Here is a 21,748-nt window from a genome sequence, read left to right as displayed (position 1 = left end):
CAAAGCTGAATCAGTAAAATCTGCAGCCAGGGCAAAGGAGAGCCAGATCTCTAGCATAATCTCTAATGGGGAGGCTGTTAGTTCATGGAATTGCCTCATGTTTAGCATCTAAAATTCAAGATGGCCATTTATATATTCATTCCAGCTGTAGTCATATCTAGCATACGGACCACGCATGTTCTACCTAACTGGTGCTGCTTGCTCAGCATTACGCTCTGGGTCTTTGTGTTTCTCTAGTCCCAGTTTCCACGTTCAATAGAGATGACCATGAGAATTGTTATACTGGGTCAGACCTTAGGTCCATTTAGCCTAGTATTCTGTCTTTCAACTGTGGCCAAAGCTAGGTGTTCCACAGGCGTGAACAGAACAGGTAATCATCAAATGATCTCTCCTCTTGCCCAGTCCAGGTTCTGACAAACAGAGGCCAGGGACAGCATCTCTGCCCAGCCTGGCTAAAAGCCATTCATGGACCTGTCCTCCATGAATTTTTGATTTTTTTGAACCCTGTGAAAGCCTTCACAAAATCCTCTGGCAAAAAGTTGCATGGATGGGTTTTGTGAAGAAGTAATTTATTTGTTTTAAACCTGCTACCTATTAATTTCATTTGGTGACCCCTCATTCTTGTGTTCTAAGTAAATAACTCTACTTTATCCACTTTCTCTACACCAGTCATAATTTATATAGAGGTAATAAGATAGACCCAACAATGTTTGCTTTTCTGACTGCTGCTGCACACTGAGGCTACATTTACACTGTGCCCTTAACTCGAACTAAGACACGCAATCTGTGCTATGCAAATTGCGCATCCAATTCTGTGTTAATTTCAAAGTAGACTATTTTGGGCTTTGGCACTTTCTAGAAGGTGCCAAATTTTGAAATACTGTTCTATTTTGAGGCATCCCTTACGAGGGGTAGAGGGATGCTGAAATAGTGCATCCAGTATTTCAAATATATCTTGAAATACCAGGCGCATTTCCAAGCCCGAGGTAACCCAAAGTAGCTCCGCACTGTAAACATAGCCTGAGTGTTTTCAGAGGACTATTCACTGCAGCTCCAGGATCTCTCGCTTGAGCAATAACAACTAATTTAGACCTCATAATTTTCTACATACAGTTGGGATTCTGTTTTCTAATATGCATTAGTTTGCATTGATCAGCACTGAATTTCACCTGCTGTTTTGTTGTCCAGTCATCTAGTTTTGGGAGATTCTTTTGAAGCCCTTCACAATCTGCTTTAGACTTAGCTATCCTGGGCAGTCTTGTATCACCTGCAACTGTTCACACCTTACTGCTTAACCCTTGCTGCGGATGATTTATGAATAAGTTGAATAGGGTTGGTCCCAGTATGGATCCCTGGAGGACACCACTAGTTATCTATCTCCATTCCGAAAACTGACCATTTAGGCTACAAAAGGTAGGAATATCTTTAAACCAGTTACCAGTCTTATGAGAGGACCTCCCCTCTGACCTCATGACAGCATACTTTGCTGGGGTGGCAAGTTGTTCTGTCTACCATGACAGAGTTGCAGCATTTGATGCTAAGCCATAGACAGATACAGTGATCTCACACGCTTCCATCTCCCCATGTGTAAAATGGTGACAGTGCCTTCCTCCCTCTCTGGCTTGCTGTGAATTTAATGCATAATGTGCCTTGTTGCTGAATATTCTCACCATAGGACTGATACCCACAGCTCAATTTTCCTCAGTGTACCAGCTTGGGGTAGCCCCAAGAGGATTCCCTATTATCTTACCAGAGTCATTATGATCTGAAACCAGTCTGAGAATATCCCCTGGTTGCCCATCAATATTGAAGCAGACAGCTAGCTTGCTGGAGGGGAAATCAATGACAAAGTGAGGGTCTCCATCCGCTGAAAAGACAGGAAAAGGAGACCAAAGGTAAGAGACGTTCATGGAACAGCAACTGCAGAATCTCACAGAAAAGGTCTCACAGAGGCTTGTCTCTCTGTTCCTCTGGCACATTTTTGAAGAATGTAGGGATAGCTGTTTCCCCTTCCCCCCACAATCCCCCCAGACATACAGAACAGGTTTAGTAACAGCAACGAAGGGTCCTGTGGCACCTTATAGACTAACAGAAAAGTTTTGAGCATGAGCTTTCGTGAGCACAGACTCACTTCTTCAGATGCTGCTGCAGACCAGCATCTGAAGAAGTGAGTCTGTGCTCGCGAAAGCTCATGCTCAAAACTTTTCTGTTAGTCTATAAGGTGCCACAGGACCCTTCGTTGCTGTTACTGATCCAGACTAACCCGGCTACCCTTCCGATACTAGAACAGGTTTAGTCTTTTGTTGAAAAATCAAAAGCCAAAATAGCTCATCTCTGAACTGTGGCAGTGTTATTGCAGGGGAGTTGTAGTCCAGGTGCCTCATGCCCCCCCCGCCACCTTATCCTCTGCGGGCTGGCTACCCTGGCTGGCCTACCTATCCCATGATGCACCACTCTCTCCCCTCCTGGTGAAGGGCTGCCACGCACCATGGCAGCTGTGTAGTCATGGTGCGTCATAGGAGGTGTGATGCTGAGCCTCAGAGAATAATGGGTGTGTGAGCCCTCCCCCATGACAACACACAGAAGGCATCATGGCAGCACCTCAGAATGGAAACATTTCATTTTCCACCCCAAAAAAATGTTGGGTTCTGAGTGTTCATTTTTTTGATTAAAAAAATCAATTTCCATGGAAAGTAGCCACTTTAAGGAAAAGCCCAATTTTCTATCAATATAAAGTTTAGAGGGACAATTTGTGACCATCCCTAGGGGAAACATCAGCACTGGGGACAATGAATGGAAACCAGTTCACTCTGGGCATGTCCTCCTGCCTGTCGATATTCATTTGGTGCAGTAGCAGTTATATTTCCCACAGGGCGAGTAACCCACTTGTGCTGCATCAGCTGGTGAGACAGAGCCATGCAGAGGCTGACCTGAGCTCTGAACTTCAGAGCTAGATCTGAGCTTCTTCAGTGTTTGATGAACTAAATATCTAGGCTCTTGGTTTAGGCCTATTTAATATTTTAAAAGGATGGTGAAAAACACAATTAAAATAACGTGAAAACTTGTTGACAAGTTTTATGAGCTTTTAAAATTTCAACAACTTTATTTTGTCAATTAACTTATTGTGACCAGCTGCAATCTTGAAATACAGCCCTTATGACTCCTGTAAGGAAACATCTGTTTTAAATAATGCACTAAGTCTCCCTAATATACCATCCAGTAGTGTTTCTGTAACCCACACGCCTATGTGTGTTTCACTGTTCCATGGAGTGGTACCTAGACCACTGCACAGCAAAAGAATGTGTCCTCGACAGCGTAAGTTGAGAGCCAGCTGGCTTTTAGTTCTAGCTGTAGACGTGCCTGCACTAAGCCCCAAAGGTCCCAGGTTGAAGTGTGCCTGTGGGCAATTACAACTGGGGGCTTATCCAGGATTTCAGTGGGGTTTCTGAAGCTTGGGATTCACTTAGCTAAGGGGAAGCATGCAGCCCACATAACTTACATGAGGTTAAGTGTCCCAGGTAGTGGTGGTACCTCGACCACATCGCAGAGAAAGAATGAGTGTTCTCCACAGCCTGAGCTGGCTGGCCTGTAGCTCAAGCTGTAGAGGTTCCAGCCTGTCTAAGGGCAGTTACACATCATTATTTCTCTGACTTTTCCCCAGCCTTTCTCTTTGTTTTTCTCTTTGTGTTCTGTTTTGTTTTAATCAGATGACCCGGCTCTTTGCTGCACACCACAGGTGCTAAGTGTTGTGGCTTTTATAAACCATTGATTATCTTCAGTTACGAAGAATATAGAACTGGGAAACAGACACTGACCTGAAGTTTTGGATATTTCAATTCTTTGTTTGTCCGGTAGCTTAGGTACACCTAGAAGCGGGGAAGAGACAGCAGACACAGTTATGGGCTACAATAACAGGTGAACTGATGTTGGCATATTGTTCCCAAAATACTGCTCAGAGAAATTATGTGATTTGTTTAAGGACACACACTAAGGGGCTGTGGCCACACTTGGCCAAAACTTCAAAATGGCCATGCTAATGGCCAAATTGGAGGATATTAATGAGGTGCTGAAAAGAATATTTAGCACCTCGTTAGCATGCTGCTGGCCACAGCACTTCGAAAGTGCCGCATTTCGCTCGTGCGCGGCTCGGCTACATGGGGCTCCGTTTTGAAAGTGCCCCGCAGACTTCAAAATCCCCTTATTCCTATCAGCTGTTTTGGCCAAGTGTGACCACAGCCAGGCTGTCTACACTGGAGAGTTCTGTCAACAGGAGGGTGCTCTCTCTGTTGACAGAGGACTGTTGACACACGTCATGTGGACACTTCTGTCAACAGAGAGGACTTCCGGTTGCTGGGCAGCCCTGTTTGCAGAGCTGCCATCCTGCTAGCTAGTAACAGAGAAATAGCCATGTTAGTCTATGGTCTATCAAAACTAAAAGGCAATCCAGTAGCACTTTAAAGACTAACAAAATAATTTATTAGGTGATGAGCTTTGGTGGGACAGACCCACTTCTTCAGACCATAGCCATACCAGAACAGACTCAATATTTAAGGCACAGAGAACCAAAAACTGTTGTCACCAGAGGGCAGTGCAGCCTGGCAGTTCTCTGTCGACAGAGCAGGTTGTGTGTAGCAGCAATCTGGAGACAGAGGTTCAGTCCAGATGTTTGTCGACAGATGCTTCTAGTGTAGACATAGCCCAAATCATTAGCAAAACCAGGATAATAATCTCAATCTCCTGCCTCCTAATCTTGTATTTAATCACTGGACAATCCTGTCTAATGAAATCCATTTTGAAGGAGTGCCTGTTTAGAAGGAATATGACCTATTATTATAGCTATTTTGTTTGTACCTGGGGGTGCCTTGTGCCCTTGCACACTCTGCAATCTTTCGCCAATGCCCTCAGTAGAAGGGCTGGCATGGTCCTCCTCCTTCAGCTGCTTGGACTGTAACTCCTTCATCTTCAGGGAGGTGAAGGGAGTGATGAAGTTATAGGTCAAAGCCAATGACTTGGCTTGATCCATCAAGTGTTCCCTTTCCTCACTGTCATCACTCTTCAGCCAGGAAGTCAGCAACTCTTTGAGGGTGAGATAGCTCCAGGCCCTTTCAACATAATTCTCAGCCTCCTTGCCATCCTCCATGCCAGGGGACACCCCAATGTCATTTTTGCTTGGGAGGTCTATGGCCACGTCGGTTTTAAGGAGGATGTACTTGTTGGCATTGCTGGCTGTCACTTCCACATGGAGCTTCCCCGAGTTATGCTCGATGAGCTTGCCAGCGATGACGATTTCGGACCCATTGAAGTAGTTGGGGAAGAGGTTCTGAGTGACCCGTTCCACGCTGTCTTTGGGGTAATCAACCCGGATGTCAGAGAGAAGAGGTGTCCCTATCTCGTCATAGAACCTGAAACATGTCACATTTCCCACAGGTTACTGTTTTCAGCCAGGTACTCATGCACACACACATAGGTACATGTATACAAGCATCCATTCCTCCACAGAAAGCTGAATTTCTATGTGGGGTGGGATAGTCCCCGAAGGTAACATTAGAGGCCTATTCATAGGAGGTTGCTTTTCTCTGGCCCATTGAGCAGTGATCTTGTGCTAGGATCTAGTGGCTGTATGCAACATGATCTCTTGGGATACAGGAGGTCTGGAAGTGGGAGATCTTGGCATTAATATTTTTATGGCTGTACGGGAGTCAGAATGGCTTCCACTGGACCTTGTAGTTTATACACCTGTACTACATTGGTGTATTCATCTAGGGATTTCTTACAGGACCTACCTCAGGAATGTCTCCCACATGACTGGTTTGAAAAGCATTATAAGGCACCCAGACTTGAGTTTATGGCTGCATCATTTCCTTGTGACAGCTGATGGCCTGACTGAAGGCAAAAGCTCTCTGGAGAGTGCTACATTCCCTACCAGGCTGTCTAGTCTCAACCTTCTCTTGCAAGATGGGACTGGCAGAATCCTGAAATCAGGTCTTGAAAGAAACAAACAAAGAACTGGCTTCAACTGTGTTTTTATGGTCAAGCCATATTGATTCTTTGTGCCTGCAGGTGTGGTCTGTTAAAGAACTGGAACTTCAGGCATTTTTATTTTTTCTTTATAAAAAGCTTTTGAGTTCCCCATGGGAATTGTAGTTTGGGTGTCTTGTGTGCCCATTCTCCTCTGTAGGTTTGCCTTCCTGGTGGGACTACATCTCCCATGGTGCACCAGGGTTCCCTTCTTGAAGAGGAAAGGCAGCACTATATGAAAATCCTATCTGCAATGTATCATGGGAGATGTAGTCTCGTCAGGGAGCCTAGCCCATTGAGAAGGATAAGGGCATTAATTGATTAGGGGACTGGAGCACATGACCTATGACAAGAGGCTGAGGGATTTGGGCTTATTTAGCTTGCAGAAGAGTGAGGGGCAATTTGATAGCAGCCTTCAATTTCCTGAAGTGAATGCTCTAAAGAGGATGGACGGGGGCTGTTCTCAGTAGTGATGATAGCAGAACAAGGAGCAAAGGTCTCAAGTTACAGAGGGGGAGGTGTAAGTTGGATATTAGGAAAAACTATTTCACTAGGAGTGTGGTGAAGCACTGGAATGGGTTACCTGGAGAGGTGGTTGAATTTTTATCCCTAGGGGTTTTTAAGTTCTGGCTTGACAAAGTCCTGGCTGGGATGATTTAGTTAGGGTTCGGGGGCAGGCCTTGATGACCTCCTGAGGTCCCTATAGGTCCGTATGAGTCTATGAAGCAACCAAACGATGACTCTCATGAGGCTATACTTCAGCATTTCTAAATCAAATATTTTAGATTTAAGGTGAAATAGTTTCCAATAAATCTTTTTTTTTCCCACAGAAAACACGTGTTTGTGCATAGGCACCTTCACATTGTCTAAGATTTATTTAAAAGGAGAGCGCGACCTTGTTTCTCCACTTGCACCCTGGAGCGACATGATGTGAGCGTCTCCCAGCTTTCCAGCCACCCAAATTAAAGCACATAAGCAACACCTCTATCAAGAGACTTTGAACCAAAGCTTTGTTTTGAAGGGCACCAAAGCCACACCATGGTACACTGTATCTTGGTGGTGATGGGGCTTAAAACTCCTAATTAGCCATAAGAACATAAAAAGGGTCAGACCAAAGGTTCATCTATCCCAGTGTCCTGTCTTCCGACAGTGGCCAATGAGAGATGCTTCGGAAGGAATCAACAAAACAGGCAATCATCAAATGAGCCCATTTCCAAACAGAAGCTAGGAACACCATTCCTGACCAGATTTACAAAAGCTTGTCTGACCTGCACACCTCGATTATTGTCAAACCGGTAATCACCTTAAGTTATTAGAGGGAGCGGGGGAACTCTGAAGCTGTATCAGCACTCACATGTTGCTAACTATCCATATCTTTAGAAACATGTTTCCCTGGGAGTGTCAAAAATCTGTATCCCCTGTCTGCAGCTCTACTGGAGATCTGCTTGAGATCCCTCCTCTCCAAGCCCACAAAGGTGACCCAGATTCCCCCAAGACCCCTGTGTGCCCAGGGCCAACCTCAACCAACCCTTTCAGCTGTTCAGCTGCATCCTCGTCCTCCTGGACCCGCCGCATCATGCCACAGTTCTCCAGCGACATCCTCTCCAGCAGCTTGTAGTCCACATCATTGCCAATGCCAATGGTGAAGAGGCAGAACTTCTCACGAATGGCCTCCTTGGTGTTGCTGAGGATCTTGGAGGACTGCGTCTCTCCAACTGTGGGCCGCCCATCTGTCAGGAAGATGATCAGGGAGACGCTTCTGGCGTCAATGTCGTTCTGAGCGATGTAATTGTTCAGCAGCTTTGCACTCGTCTGGAGAGCCTCATTAATGTTAGTACCTGGGAACACAGCAAAGGCATGTGCTAAATGCAGTGCAAATGGCTGATAAGAGACACTGAAGAGTTCACACACATCGGATAGGTTCCACTTGTTGGGATGTGCTTTTTCCCTCAAAAATGGTACTGCTCCTGTAAGCAGGCTCTGTTACTCCACCTCTTGGCAGGCCTGTATCTCTGTCAACAGGCACCACTACAAACACAACATTGGCCGCTCCAGTGACTGTAGCCATGGGGGTGGAAAGCAAACTTAAACATATTAGAGTCAGTTCTGAATGGAAATCCTGGATCGATTCCTGACTGTTAGAAATTAGGCATCTAAACTCAGAAACCAAAATGTCTTTCTTATAGTTGGTTTTGCAATGGGTCTGAAGCAAAACCCCAGAGCTGAACACCCACACTCCATGCATTCAAAATACAAATCCAAGATTTTAGCTTGATGAGTTTTTCAAAACCAGAGGGGAAAAACTCCCACATATTTGCCAGTATTCTTTTAAAACCATAGCTCAGCAAAATAGCACTGAACATGGAAAGCAATTTTTTTCCCCCAAAGAAACATTCAGCGGCAAAGGGCTCATTTGTAGGTGGGTGCAAAAATACAGATGTGAAGACACCCAGCCAACATCTGGTTGCTCAACAAGACATCCTGAGGAAGCAAAACAAAACTGTCCACTGTCTGAACTGGACAATCAATCCATCTCTCGTTCGCTGACTCTAAAGTGACATTCTGTTACTTAATTCCCTTTGTGTTGAGCTATAATTAGTCATACCCAATTAACACAGGCTCAGCTGGCCATTACGTGGGTCTCCTATGACACCTCTGGGACAACATGCTATGTTCATTTGATAATCACCTTTGGTAATTGTTTAGCTGGGCCGGTCCCTCCGCCTCTTCCTAAGTTCTTTGGCTAGTAGTACAGGCAGTGCTGCAGGTCTTCCTGTTTGCTCATTTTTCCGCTGGAAGGCTTCACTTAGAGATGAACACTTATTGTTTAGGGTGATAAGGAAAAGCTGGGGAAGCTCTCCCAAATCTTTGGCAAGCTGGAGTCTGTGGTTTTCCCTGAATTCATAGATGTCATTGTACAGGGCTTTATGCAGGTAGTCTGGTGCTTAGACCAGGGGTTTCCTACCTTTTCAGTAACTCAGCACACTTCACTAAGACAAACAATTCCATGGCACACCCACTTTTTTCAGCTGAATCAATTGCCCATAAAAGTCACATTTACTTTCATTTACTGTGGTTACTGTCTTACTGGGGAGGTTTGCAACATAGTAGGGCCTACAACAAGCTAAACAAGGATCAAATGCGTTAATGTTTCAAATCCACCATAAAATACACCATCTTAGGTTAGGTCTACGCTAGGCAGGTAAGTCAATTGCAGATACCTAATTCTAACTGTGGCAGTTGCACAGCTAGAATTGACTTATCTGTAATCCACTTATCTGGCCATTCTCACTAAAGAAGGTTGACGGGAGAGTTTCTCCCTTCAACCTCCCTTACTGCTTGCAGGAACGAGGCGTATAGGGGTCGACTACCAACCCCTGATAGATTGATTTCATGCCTCTCCACCAGATATGTGAAATCAAACCTTGGAAGATTGGCCCTGAGTGAGTTGATCTTCCAGCTAATATAAACATGGCGTTAGGCACTGAGCACAGAAACATTTCAGATTCTGCTCAACAGCCATGCTAGGGTTGTTGAGCAAATGAGTAACCACTGAAAGCAGGTTTCCCTCTCTACCAGCCTGTTGGATCCAGGAGGTGGCACTTAAACTGCATCCCAGCGCCAACAGGCTGCCACAGCAAGGAGTGGAGGTGGACTCCCCATCAGCTTGTTGGAGCCAGGAAGCAACATGTCAGCTCCCTGTGGGCACAAAGGGGGTCCTGCAGGGTCAGCATTTCCCCTCATGGCAGCTCTGCAAAGACTCACAGTGAGAGGAAATTGACAAAATTTCACAGCACACTTGGACAGTTCTCATGGCACACCAGTATGTCACGGCACACTGATCAAAAACCACTGGCTTAGAAATTAAACTGGGGGTCCCCAAGAAGCAGATTAGATTTCCAGAACTCCCAGACATATTTATACCATGGACCCCAACTCAGAGTGATTACTTCACCAAATACCTCATCTTCTATCATATTTAGGGGACTATTATTATTTATTGTGTTACAATAGCACGAGGATCCCACATCACAGACCAAAACCTGTTTTCACCAACTGCTGTACAAACACAGAAGTCAAACACAGAACAAACGCTTCTCCCATGGGAAAACCCGGCAGCCATTCCTGTAACAGCTTGCATGCTAAAGTAACATTAGGGAAATCTTGACTGTATCTCCAGCCTCTTTAACAGTTGCTTAGCAGCTGGAAAGGAGGTGAAGGAGTCAGCACCATGGGACCAGCCAGCTCTCTGTAGGTCAGAGTTTGAGCACTGCTAGCTTAGAGAGTTGGCAAGCTTGTGTGATGAGAATAAAAATGAGCAGAAAAACTCCCATAGACATCAACAAGCACTGGAATGAGGCCAATGCTGGGAACACTTTTGTTAATTGCACCTGTGTTCCCTAAAGAGATCTGTAAGGTCTCAGGATGGTGTAAATTAATCAGAGGAATAAGTCAATGACACTGGGGGGGCAGTCCATAGCCTACCTCCAGTAGGTGACATGTTATGGATGTACTTCTTGGCATCTCTTATATTGTTTGGAGTCACTGGCACCAGTTGGTCCTGTTGCCAGACCTTGATTCGGTTAGAAAAACCAATAATATTGAAGTGGTCCTCTGGCCTGAGGTCCTGGAGAATGGTGAAAAGAGCATCTTTGGTCTAAAAGAAAAGAAAGAGAAAGTCAAATTCTCGCTGCTTTAAGGCCAAGATCAAGAGGAGACACAGCTCAGATCAAGAGGACACACAGCTTGATGCAGCATTTGTGCCTGTCTCCAAGTTTTCTTTGCATAAAAATATTCATTTCTATAACTCTGGATTACCTGATTTGTCACTCTTTGACAAGCACCTGCATGTATTCTCCCAGGCTGCCCCATATACCTGTAAATACCTGCAAAGTCACTATCACCCCCATAATCTCTCCCTAAAACCTATCTATGCCATGGTGCCCACAAAAGACTCGACAATGGTTAGGCAGTTGGTTTGCTGTGGCCACTAGCTGCTGTTCTTGTCTGCAATTAAATCACCATTGGCTTATTCCTCTGATTAATTTACACTATCCTGAGACTTACAGATCTCTTCAGGGAACACTAGGTGCAATTAACAAAAGTGTTCCCAACATTGGCCTCATTCTGGCGCTGTTGATGTCCATGGGAGCTATACTGTTCATTTTGATGTTGAAGCTGGTGATTTTATTGCAGACAAAATGCTCAAGGGAGTGGAATCTCTACCTTCAGCTGGTGGTTTTGGGATCTCATCCAAGGCCCAGTTATTGCACAGGTTGAACCTCTCTAATCCAGCACCCTGGGGACCTGACTGGTGCCAAACAAAAAATTTGCTGAACCACAGGAAGTCAATATTGTTTAGCAGCATTACCAACGCTTCTGCTGCTTACCAGGCTTTTAAAAGATATTTAAGGGTAAATTACAGCTAAATATCAGCACAGAACATGGAGAACCAGGACTCGTGGCTGGAAACAAACTTTATAGGACTGCAGGAAACTTGGACGTATCCATGATAAGTGGACATCCAGCTAACTAAAATCATGCCAGACCACAGATGTTGACAAACCAGAGAGTGCTGAACTAGAGAGGTTCAACCTCTCGCAATATTTAAGACTGTATCGTAATGAATACACAAAAAAGAAGTGAGGATATAATCATGCCTGTAATTCTGGCATTTACTAACTGTTGAGTGCTTGACTTTGCATCCTTACTAATGTTCTGTTATTGTTGCTATGCACGTGTAACATCAGTTTGGTTTGATTCCAGCCGTGAGCAAAGGGCTTGGGTTGAGGGGTGGTGGAGTGTGTTCTTATGTAGTGGTTCTCTCTTTGTACAAACAAACGGCCCAATCCTGGGCACACTCAGCTCACCCTGAAGCTGATGGGAATGGAGGCTGCCGCACAGAGCTGGAATGAATTGCACTGGCTGGTCTACATCTTTGCATGGTGCCTTCTGTCTTTGAGACTAGGCTGCTTTGTCACTGGAGCCGGGGAGGGCAAAGCATGCCCTCACAGAAACTCCACCCTGATGAAATAGCAATGTTCATGTGCATTGCAAACCATGTTCCTTTCCCTTGTGTGGGCGATGGGACAGGCATGTCCTTGGAAGCCTTATGATTCAGGGCTGCTCACAAGTTAAGCTTTTTGTCTACACGTAAACTTTATAATGCAACCATGGCAGCACTGCCGTGACAGTGCTTCAGACTGAAAGTGTGGCCATGGCCTGAGCCTTGTGCCAGGAGCTCTCTCCCAGTGTCATCATGTCACTGGGGGAGAAGGGACCAATTGCCATGGGGCCCAGTGATTCAAAGGGACACAGGGCTGCCGACAGTATTAGTGACACCAGATGGAGCCTGGGGCCCTGAAATTATGGCTGGAGCATTGCTTTGCACAGCTTTGAGGGGGAGGGCCAGCACCTCACTGGATGCCCCAGCTCCGCCCCTTCTTCCCAAGGCTCCTCCCCTTCCAGAGGTACCCCACAGCCCAGCCTTCTATATAAACCACCTCCACAAGGCAAGTAGGCAAGAGAGCTGGCTCCCAGCACTACAGCCCGCTTCATAGTTACTGTGCCTTGGGGTGGTGGGGGGGTGCACCCCACACCCCCAGCCAGACAGTTACAGTGATGTAAAGCACCAGTTCAGGCTTAGATTCAGGAGCCAGCAAGGTGTGACAGCTTTTATTGTGGGAAACTGGTCAGTAAGTTTCTATGGCTGGCATCTCTCAGGACATAAGTCTGCAACCTGCAGTTCTGGAGCTGCATGCAGCTCTTCAAGGACTTCTTTGTGGCTCCCAATGCTATAATTGCAAAGTGAAAAAAAAAACAAAAACCTCTCCTGATTGTTTTTTGCCAAACAGTGAAAGTCTAAAAACCCAACAATGTACAACTCCTAGCTAAATAGCAAACAATATGTGATCTCGTAACATTGGCTAACTCCCCCTTTAATAGGTGCAGTGCATTGTGGGACATGATCCTGTATCTGTGTTTTGATTGCATTGATAATAAAGAATTTGGAAAAAGAAGAGAGAGCTTGTGGCACTCCTGCTTTGAAGGGCAACATGGGTTTTAAGGAAGAAAACTTAAATTAAGCAGTTACAAAAAGTCTGGTTTGACATTATTTATTAAGGACTGTCTTGTATTGACACATGCTGCAGGTCTTGAATTATTGAATTTTTTTACCGACTTCAAAAAAAATGCCTCTTCCTCCTCTTTCAGCTGCCTCCCCCGCCTCCCCTGAGCCCTTCAATATACACCCCCCAAAAGGTTTGAGCATTGGCCTGCTAAACCCAGGGTTGTGAGCTCAATCCTTGAGGGGGCCATTTAGGGATCGGAGGCTAAATAAATAAATAAAAAGGGGTGATGCTTGCTCCTGTGAAGAGGGCAGGGGACTGGACTTGGGGACCTCCTGAGGGCCCTTCCAGTTCTATGACATATATCTCTCAAATGCCCATCCTTCTCTGCCATGAGGCCTTCTGTAGCTATTTGTGCAGCTTCTGTGCTCAGAGCACAGTGGCTGCTTTCTGTGCTGGGGCCTTGTAAGGTCACAGTCCCAATTTATCCTGAAATGCGTCAGGAAGTCACAGGCATTGCAGTGAGTTCCCAGGAGTTCCTTGCACCTCGTGGGGTCTCTGCTCTTCAAATGCCACCAGGGCCCAGCATGAGTCATCTCACTGCAATGCCCGTAGCAGGAAGTTTAACCTTTTAATGGCTGGTATTTTCCAGACGGCTAGCCAAAGATGTACTTAGCTTGACAATGAGTCACCCCTGCCGTTAGCCTGGGGTTATGCTCTTTAACAGAGAAGTGCCAAAGAAGCCAGATCAAGGATCAGAGTCCTATCAGCCAGGCACCACAGAGCTAAGTAACAAGGAAGGACGTCTCTGCCCCAGGAGAGTAGTCTGGATGCAACAGGTGGAGGCAAGACGCGAGCAGGAGGAAGAAGTAACGATAAAATGGAATTTAATGTCTGTTCCTGCCCTTTGACAGGTCGGAGGATTTGCAGAAATGCAGACTTACAGCACAGGTCAGTTGTAAGGGAGGAGTTAGATAAGGGGAACACTATGGGGCAGGTTTTCTCATTCATGGGACTCAGCATGGGAGAAAGGGAACAAGCAGGCAACTGAGGCTGTGTAGCGGGTCCAAACCTGCACCAGTAGCTTCGCAGTCTCTGATAAGCAGTATGTTTGTGACAGCTGCTACTGGGCTGCCAGGGGCTAAACAGGGAAGTTCTCAGAACCAGAGATGGGGAAAGTATCCCAAAAATTACTTGAGTAAAAGTACACCTGGTTTTTTTGGGGGTGCAGGGGGGAGCTGTACTTATGCACAAGTCACCAGCGTCCCTCTGGAAAACTATTCAAGTAAAAGTACACAAGCATGTCACATCTTGATTGTACTCAGGTATACAGAGGTGGGAAAAGTCCCCCCCAAAAGTTACTTGAGTAAAACTACAGCTACTTTGCTGGGATGTACTTAAGTATAAACCACTGCTGCAACCCCCCCCCCCCAAAACTACTTGAGTAAAAGTACACACACGCATGCACACACAAACACATCTTTCTTGTACTCAAGTATGCAGAGTGAAAGCAGCTGCCCTTTTATTCAAGTAACTTTTGGGGTACCTTTTTGCACCTCTGGAAAGCAGCTGCACTTTTACTAAAGCACTTTTCCTACCTCTGTTCAGAACTACTTGCTTTACTTCAAAGGTTGTTACAAGGCAAGAGGAAAATTGTTCTCCTTAGCTGAGGATAGGACAAGAAGCAATGGGCTCAAATTGCAGCAATCATAGAATAGAGGGTTAGGCTGGACAGTAGGAAGAATCTCTTAACCCTCAGGGTGGGTAAGCGCTGGAATAAATTGCCCAGGGAGGTTGTAGATTCTCCATCATTGGATATTTGAGAGCAGGTTAGAAAAACACCTGTCAGAGATGGTCTAGATGGTACTTGGTCCTGCCATGAATGCAGGAGATTGAACTAGATGACCTCTTGAGGTCCCATCTAGTTCTGCATGCCCATGAATCTATGAATTACTGCATCTTGAACCCAGAGAGTCAGGCTCTGCAGCTGGGAGGCTGAAATAGAAGGTCACTATGTATTATGTGGAGAGAGGAATCAGGAACACACCATAAGTAGGGAGGCTATACTTGCATACTTGTATTTCTGCATGGAACTGCTAAAGCCCATGCAAGCCCATGGCTTACAGGCATTCCAAACTGGACTGAGGTGGTGAATAAACTCTCCATGGAGGCCACAGGGGCCGGGGGGAAGCAGGAGTCCAGGTGTCCATGCTGAGCTCTACAGCTGAGCTGCTACTGGTTGCTGCAACCTTCCTGCTGTTCTCTTATGGTACCCCATTGCCAATCTCAGTGCACACTGGTCTGACGGGAACATTAGGAGAACTGCATGTGCAATGGAGTGCCTAGAACTACACCTGCTAGTAACAATTGTGTGTGCATAGTGCCTTTTCCACCAGGGTCTCAAAGCACTTCCAAAGTGTTAATCAGTCACAGCCACTCCCGTCCCAGCATTACCTAGTGGAGTAAACTGAGGCACAGAGAGATTAGCTCATGGCCTCATGGAGCCCAAAGCAAGTCACTGGCAGAGCTGGGAAAGGAACCTAGAAATCCCGACTGGCTAATCTCACATTTTTCCAGAGTGCCAACTGCACCACTCCCACATGTGACCCTCCAACCAGCATCTCTACCTCCCAAGGAGAAGGCATGTGTTTCCCAGGCAGATGGAGGAGGTGGCTCCCCACTCCTCTTCAGTTCACAAGACCGTGCCAGAGTGAGGCAATCCCCAGGAATGCTTGGCCAGGTCAGTCGGAAAAGCCTGATAACCGGAGAGAGAATCGTTTCATGCCTAAATGCTGATGGGGACATTCCCAGCTGCTGACGGGGCCATGTCAGAGCAGCTGGGGCATGTTTCCCAAAGGCGACATTTACACCACAATCCCTCGGTTGTTGTGCGGAGCAGACCAAGGGGGAAGCGTGGACGTCACAGACATGAACTCAAAATCAGGCAGCCCCAAGGGAGACAATGCCTGGTTGTTCGGCTTCCCTAGCCATCGATAACTCCCAGCAATTACCTCACCCACATGCCCACCGTCATAGCCATTTCCTTAGCACGCTCTCAAGCGTTGCCTCCTGGGCCGACATTTTAACAACTCCTCCACATAAGCCTGAGCCGCAGCCCACTAAAGTCAAGGGGAGTCTTTCCATCAGCTTCTATAGCCTTTGGATCAGGCCCTGCAGTTAAAAACTGGCTTGCCTCAGCTTCACTGAAATCCGCCACTGGGGGTATGTCTGAGCTGCTGCAAGGCTCTTGTGGTTTTCCCATGTCAGACCAGTTGGGCTTGTAGGCGTTGGGCTGCAGTGCTGTTTTTCACTGAATCACAGAATCATAGGCTCCTAGGGCTGGGAGGGACCTCAGGAGGTCATCAATTCCAGCCCCCTGCCTAAAGCAGGATCAACTCCAAGTAAATCATCCCAGCCAGGGCTTTGCTATGGGGAACCTCAAGATTCAAGCTGAAGTTCAAGTTTTGGGACCCTCAGAACTGGGGCTCCAGCCCAAGCCAGCTAGCATGGCCAGTCACAGGTGTCCAACTGCTAGGTAGACATACCTGAAAGACCTGATCCTCTCAGAGAGGTGCAGTGGCCACAGATCAATAGATGATTCATTCCGAGACCTACACCAATCACCTCACTATGAGTAACGTGTCTAAGAAATGATTAAAGAATAAGGGGGTGTGCAAACAGCCCACAGATACCTACCAAATAAGGAGAAAAGGTACATACTGCGAGAGATGGGGACATAACTAGGAGCCAGGGAAAAGCAGTAAAGAGAAGGAAGAGTTGTGACTGAATATCAGGAAAACCTTCCTGACTGTGACTGTTTCTTAGCTGCAGAATAATCTCCTTAGGCAAGGGCCCATTTCGGCCTAGACTATATCTCTGAGGCCCTGACACTGCCCTATTGCCATTGTACCCGTGGAACCCTCAGTCTTCGTTATATTGATCCTCCCAATAGCCCAGCAGGCAGGGCCCCCACATGGTAGCAGGGAATGGCACATTCTAGTGGGGGCCAGGCTGCAAACTGCGATATGTGTGTGTGAGGGGGGGCCCATGTTACAAGTTTATACTGGGCCTAAAATATTATGCTTGGGTCCTGCAGGGCAGTGCTGCTATCCCCATTTACAGATGAGACCCAAGACCCAGTTCCCAAACATGCATCAGCATTACTCTGCTCAGCTTTTCAATGCCTGGTAGTCTACTGCCTGGTGCGACTGACAGCCGGGACCTAGGCATGCAAGCTGCCCCAACAATGCATGGGGAGAGTTAGGTACCTAAGGAAAGGAGCCTCAGGAGCCAGCCAGCTGAGCAGGGACTTGTCTAAATTAGCCCAGGGCTTCGGGGGCGTGATTTAAAGGCTGCTGCTGCTGTCGTGATAGCAAAACATTTTTGTAAATGTACTTGAAGCAAGAAAGCCTGAGGGGAGTTAAAATCTCTCAGGTTTAAAGGTCTCACCGCTGCGTTATACTGGATTCAGGCTGGAGCACTCCATTGGAAACCGTGGGGTTCTGTACGTTATAAGGCAGAGTAATATAGTGGTGGATGTAGCCCTAAATTCTTCTCTCTGGATTTGTTTTCAATGGAATCATCTCGCTTTTAACATGCCCTTCTTAGACTAAAACCCCAGCCCTCAGTTTCCATGAAGATAATAAGTAAAAGGTCAGTGCCAAGGGAAGAGATGCTACCCTCTGCTCTCCATCCATTGCCTAATGTATCTCACAGTTTGTGCTCAGAAGACTGTCAGTCCCTGTGCTTGAAAAATATTCCAAGCACTTGTGCCATTCCCCCCACACACACCCCTCACAAGACCGATCTACATCTGTCACGGTGGTAAAAGGATTTCATCAGTCGAGCAGCTGCACACAAGCGGCTTTCCACATCAATTAGCCACTCCTGGGGTCAGCAAGAAGCAAACGGAGGCCAGGCTGGCTTTGCTTTTTATTTCAATTATCCTGTGTTCCTTTTCACAATGCTGCAAGGAGGAAGCACTCGTTTCTCACAGGGTCTGACTGAATGCCCATCCGCCTGGTGGCCACTACAGATTTTGGCAAGTTCTGAGAATGCCCTGTGTTCAGGCAACTCATCCAGGAATGTGATACAGGTCAAACTCAGTGCCCGAGCCCCCAAAGTCTGTTACAAGGCTATGTCCACATAGCAGGGGGTTTTCAGAAATAACTTACTTCGACGTTCCAACAAAGAAATCAGTTATTTCTGAAAAGAGCCTTCACAGGGCAAGAGCATTTCGAAACTGAGCATTCACACTCACAAGCCCAATTTTGAAATAAGAGCAGTGATGGGATGCCTCCCCGGAGGCCAGTTAAGTTGTAATTCCCTCTGCTTTGTATACACTGAGTCAATTTGGAAATTGAAAGGTGGGTAGGGGGTTGGGAAAAGTTATTTGTTTTGGTGGTTACTATTTCAAGTGAAAGGCCTTGCTGTTCCAGAACAGCCAGCTTTGCAGTGTGGACATGAGAGTTTTGTTTTTTGGTTTTTTTTTTTTCTGAAAAGAAGAAAAACCCCCATTGCAGACAAGCCCCAGGTTGCGCAAGCTGTAATAGCTCCAGCTTTTTTAGCTCTGGAAGACCCTGGCTTAAGACACGGTGTTTGGGCCACCAAAGCAGCTATTACACTTGCTTTGAGCAAAGCAACAATCCTAACCACGAGGTAACACTGTCTGATCCGCATTAAGGCCAAAAGGGCCATCTAGTTAGAGGGGAGTAAAGACTGTGGAAGGGGCCGTAGATGCCAGCTTCCACCTTTCCCCTCAGGTTCTGAGTCTCCACTCAGCCACCGGCCCTGGCTCCATGCCACCCTTCCTCCAAGACCCTGTCACACTCGTCCCCTCCCCACCTTTTCCTCTCCAGATCTACCCCCTCTTCTGAGTAAGCTTCATCCCTGCTTCTCCCCCACCCTCCCAGCACTTCCTGCATGCTGCAGAACAGCTGACTGAGGTGGGTAGAAGGAGCTGGGGAGGGGAATTGATTGGTAGGGCTGCTGATGGACCGGACATGGAGAAGCTGGCTGCCAGGGAGCTCTGGAGGGGGCAGATTCCATTAGTGGTAAGGAGAGGGCACAAGAGGAAACGTTTGGGTACCGCTGAGATAAGCAGACAGGAGAAAAAGTATGCGAGCAAGAGAAGCACAGCAAAGGAAAGTGGCTTGCCCAGGGTCATACAGCAGCTCCGTGGCTGAGCTACCACCTGAACCCAGCTCTGGTTCCCAGGCCAGTGCTCTGACCACTAGCTATCTTGTTATGAAGTTCTGCTGCTTCCTTTTAAACAGCTGCCACCTTCCACCCACCCCAGAGATGGTTGCATCGGCTTGATGAGTGAAGCAATTTGTTTGTAGGTTTAGTACATAAGGCACTGGACAAGCACAGAGTCAGGAGGCCCCTGGGCAAGGTGTGTGGGGGGATTCTGCTCTCCCAGAAGGGAAGGGATGGGACAGTCAGTCCTCAGTGTTACCCAGATTGCATTGTGCTGCATGCCCCCCCTGCCACCAGCCCTTGGAGCCACCAAAAGCAAGTCACTCAGTGGTGATTTAAACGGCCCAAGGTTCTGGCCATGCCACTGCTGAAGTAGCAGCAATGGGAGCTGGGAGCCCTGGGCCCTTTTGAATCGCCAGGCCCTGAGGGTGGTGAGCCTGGTCAGAGGAGACCTCAAGATGTCTTGCCTAGTGTGCTAGGTGGCAAAGGCTTTGCACAATAAAAGACTCATTACACAGAAAGGTAAATGCCACTTCAGTAGTACATCATCCCACCTCGAGATGTTCCAACCAGAGGCTTGGTCCAAGGCCCACTAGAGTCTATGGAAAAGATTGCACCAGGTGCTAATAGCATTTCAGCTCCAAAGCCTGCCCAACCCTGGTTTCCTGTGTATTCTGAGCTCAGGTCAAAGTTATTGACATAGAAAGCCCTGTATGGTCTGGCCTCTCTATGAAAAGCAGAATCTCCCCTTCTTCAACATAGCAGCAACTAGCTGGAGAGCTGTTGCCAACAGTCCTGGGAGCTGAAGATCTGGAGGTATTCAGACCTTGCATTCATGTCTCTGGCTGGGCTGATTTCATTTGACTGACTGCTTGGTCTTGAGGAAGACATACTATCCCACCTCTCCCTAACACGAGGCTCTTGCATCTTCCCCTGGCCACAGTGGGAGAGAGGATACTGGACTAGCAGGCTACGTCTACACGTGAAGCCTACATTGAAATAACTTATTTCGATGTAGCGACATCGAAATAGTCTATTTCGATGAATAACGTCTACACGTCATCCAGGGCTGGCAACGTCGATGTTCAACTTCGACGTTGCGCGGCACCACATTGAAATAGGCGCTGCGAGGGAACGTCTACATGCCAAAGTAGCACACATCGAAATAAGGGTGCCAAGCACAGATTCAGACAGGGTCACAGGGCGGACTCAACAGCAAGCCGCTCCCTTAAAGGGCCCCTCCCAGACACAGTTGCACTAAACAACACAAAATACACAAAACTGACAACTGGTTGCAGACCCTGTGCCTGCAGCATGGATCCCCAGCTGCCGCAGCAGCAGCCAGAAGCCCTGGGCTAAGGGCTGCTGCCCACGGTGACCATAGAGCCCCACAGGGGCTCGAGAGAGAGCGTCTCTCAACCCCTCAGCTGATGGTCGCCATGGCGGACCCCGCTATTTCAAAGTTGCGGGACGCGCAACAACTACACGGTCCCTACTTCGACGTTGAACGTCGAAGTAGGGCGCTATTCCTATCCCCTCATGGGGTTAGCGACTTCGACGTCTCGCCGCCTAACGTCGAAGTTAACTTCGAAATAGCGCCCGGCGCGTGTAGCCGTGACAGGCGCTATTTCGAAGTTAGTGCCGCTACTTCGAAGTAGCGTGCACGTGTAGACACGGCTGCAGGGTTCAATCCAGCCTGGCAGATCCTGCATTTCCTCTGACACCTACATTTTCATCCAATGGGAGAGATGGAGGTGGTTCTGTTCTACTCTCTTCTAGAGTGGGAGGCACTAGCACTGACAAACTCCATGCTGGGTATGTTGTGTAAAATTTCTTTATGGCCACCCAGATGGCTGGGCAGACACGTTTTGTAAATCTCCAAATCAAAACAAAAGCTGGCAGCTTTTCACGTAGGAGCTTTGGAAATCACTGAAGGCTGCAATTAGGATTAGGGCTTTGCAGTCCTTGACAGTTTCAAGTTGTTTTTTCTGGACAGTAGCCACCGTTCAGATTAGCCCTCCAAAAGCCCACAGCCAGTTCTTCAGCAACGCAGGGCATTTCCTTTGTGGTGCGGGAGGGGAGATTTCAAATGGTTGCTGACCTTTGGAATCCACGCAGTCAATAAACTTGCCATGTCTTAATTTTCTTGTGTGGGCGTACCCGAGTTTTGGCCACTGCAAAAATTAGCACGTTACACTTGACAGGCTGCTTCTGTTGCTGGGTGCGAAACTCTTGTGCTCCTCAACTCTTTGTCAGAATTGCATCGCCCCTGTTTCCTTCAGGTTCATACTTAACACCGCTCTCCCACTCACTATGTCTCGTGCATTCATGTTGCCATGAAAATGACAGAACAAAGCTGCTTAGAAGGTGTAACCTACACTCCCGCTGGGTGTGGTTCCCTGCCCATGTAGTGGCACTTAGACCACTTACAGAGAGAATAATGAAACTTGGTCTATACTAGGCAG

At 47.2% G+C, this 21,748-nt stretch overlaps 1 protein-coding gene across 2 annotated transcripts in view; it reads right to left on the bottom strand.

The window, feature by feature from the left end:
- The window catches only part of ITIH5 (inter-alpha-trypsin inhibitor heavy chain 5), a 58,651-nt gene that overhangs the window by 10,753 nt on the left and 26,150 nt on the right, over nt 1-21,748 (bottom strand). For both annotated transcript variants that reach the window (XM_074975593.1, XM_074975602.1), the window contains 5 exons: nt 10,504-10,675; nt 7,547-7,856; nt 4,852-5,402; nt 3,816-3,866; nt 1,751-1,867 (listed from right to left, as the gene is read on the bottom strand). In XM_074975593.1, the coding sequence (XP_074831694.1) occupies nt 1,751-1,867; nt 3,816-3,866; nt 4,852-5,402; nt 7,547-7,856; nt 10,504-10,675 (1,201 nt within the window). The remainder of the gene's footprint in view (nt 1-1,750; nt 1,868-3,815; nt 3,867-4,851; nt 5,403-7,546; nt 7,857-10,503; nt 10,676-21,748) is intronic.

The sequence above is a fragment of the Carettochelys insculpta genome, chromosome 1 (assembly GCF_033958435.1).
Source record: "Carettochelys insculpta isolate YL-2023 chromosome 1, ASM3395843v1, whole genome shotgun sequence".
In the NCBI taxonomy this organism is placed as follows: domain Eukaryota; kingdom Metazoa; phylum Chordata; order Testudines; family Carettochelyidae; genus Carettochelys; species Carettochelys insculpta.
The sequence above is the reverse complement of the archived record's forward strand: the minus strand, read 5'-3'. Positions and strand labels throughout refer to the sequence as shown.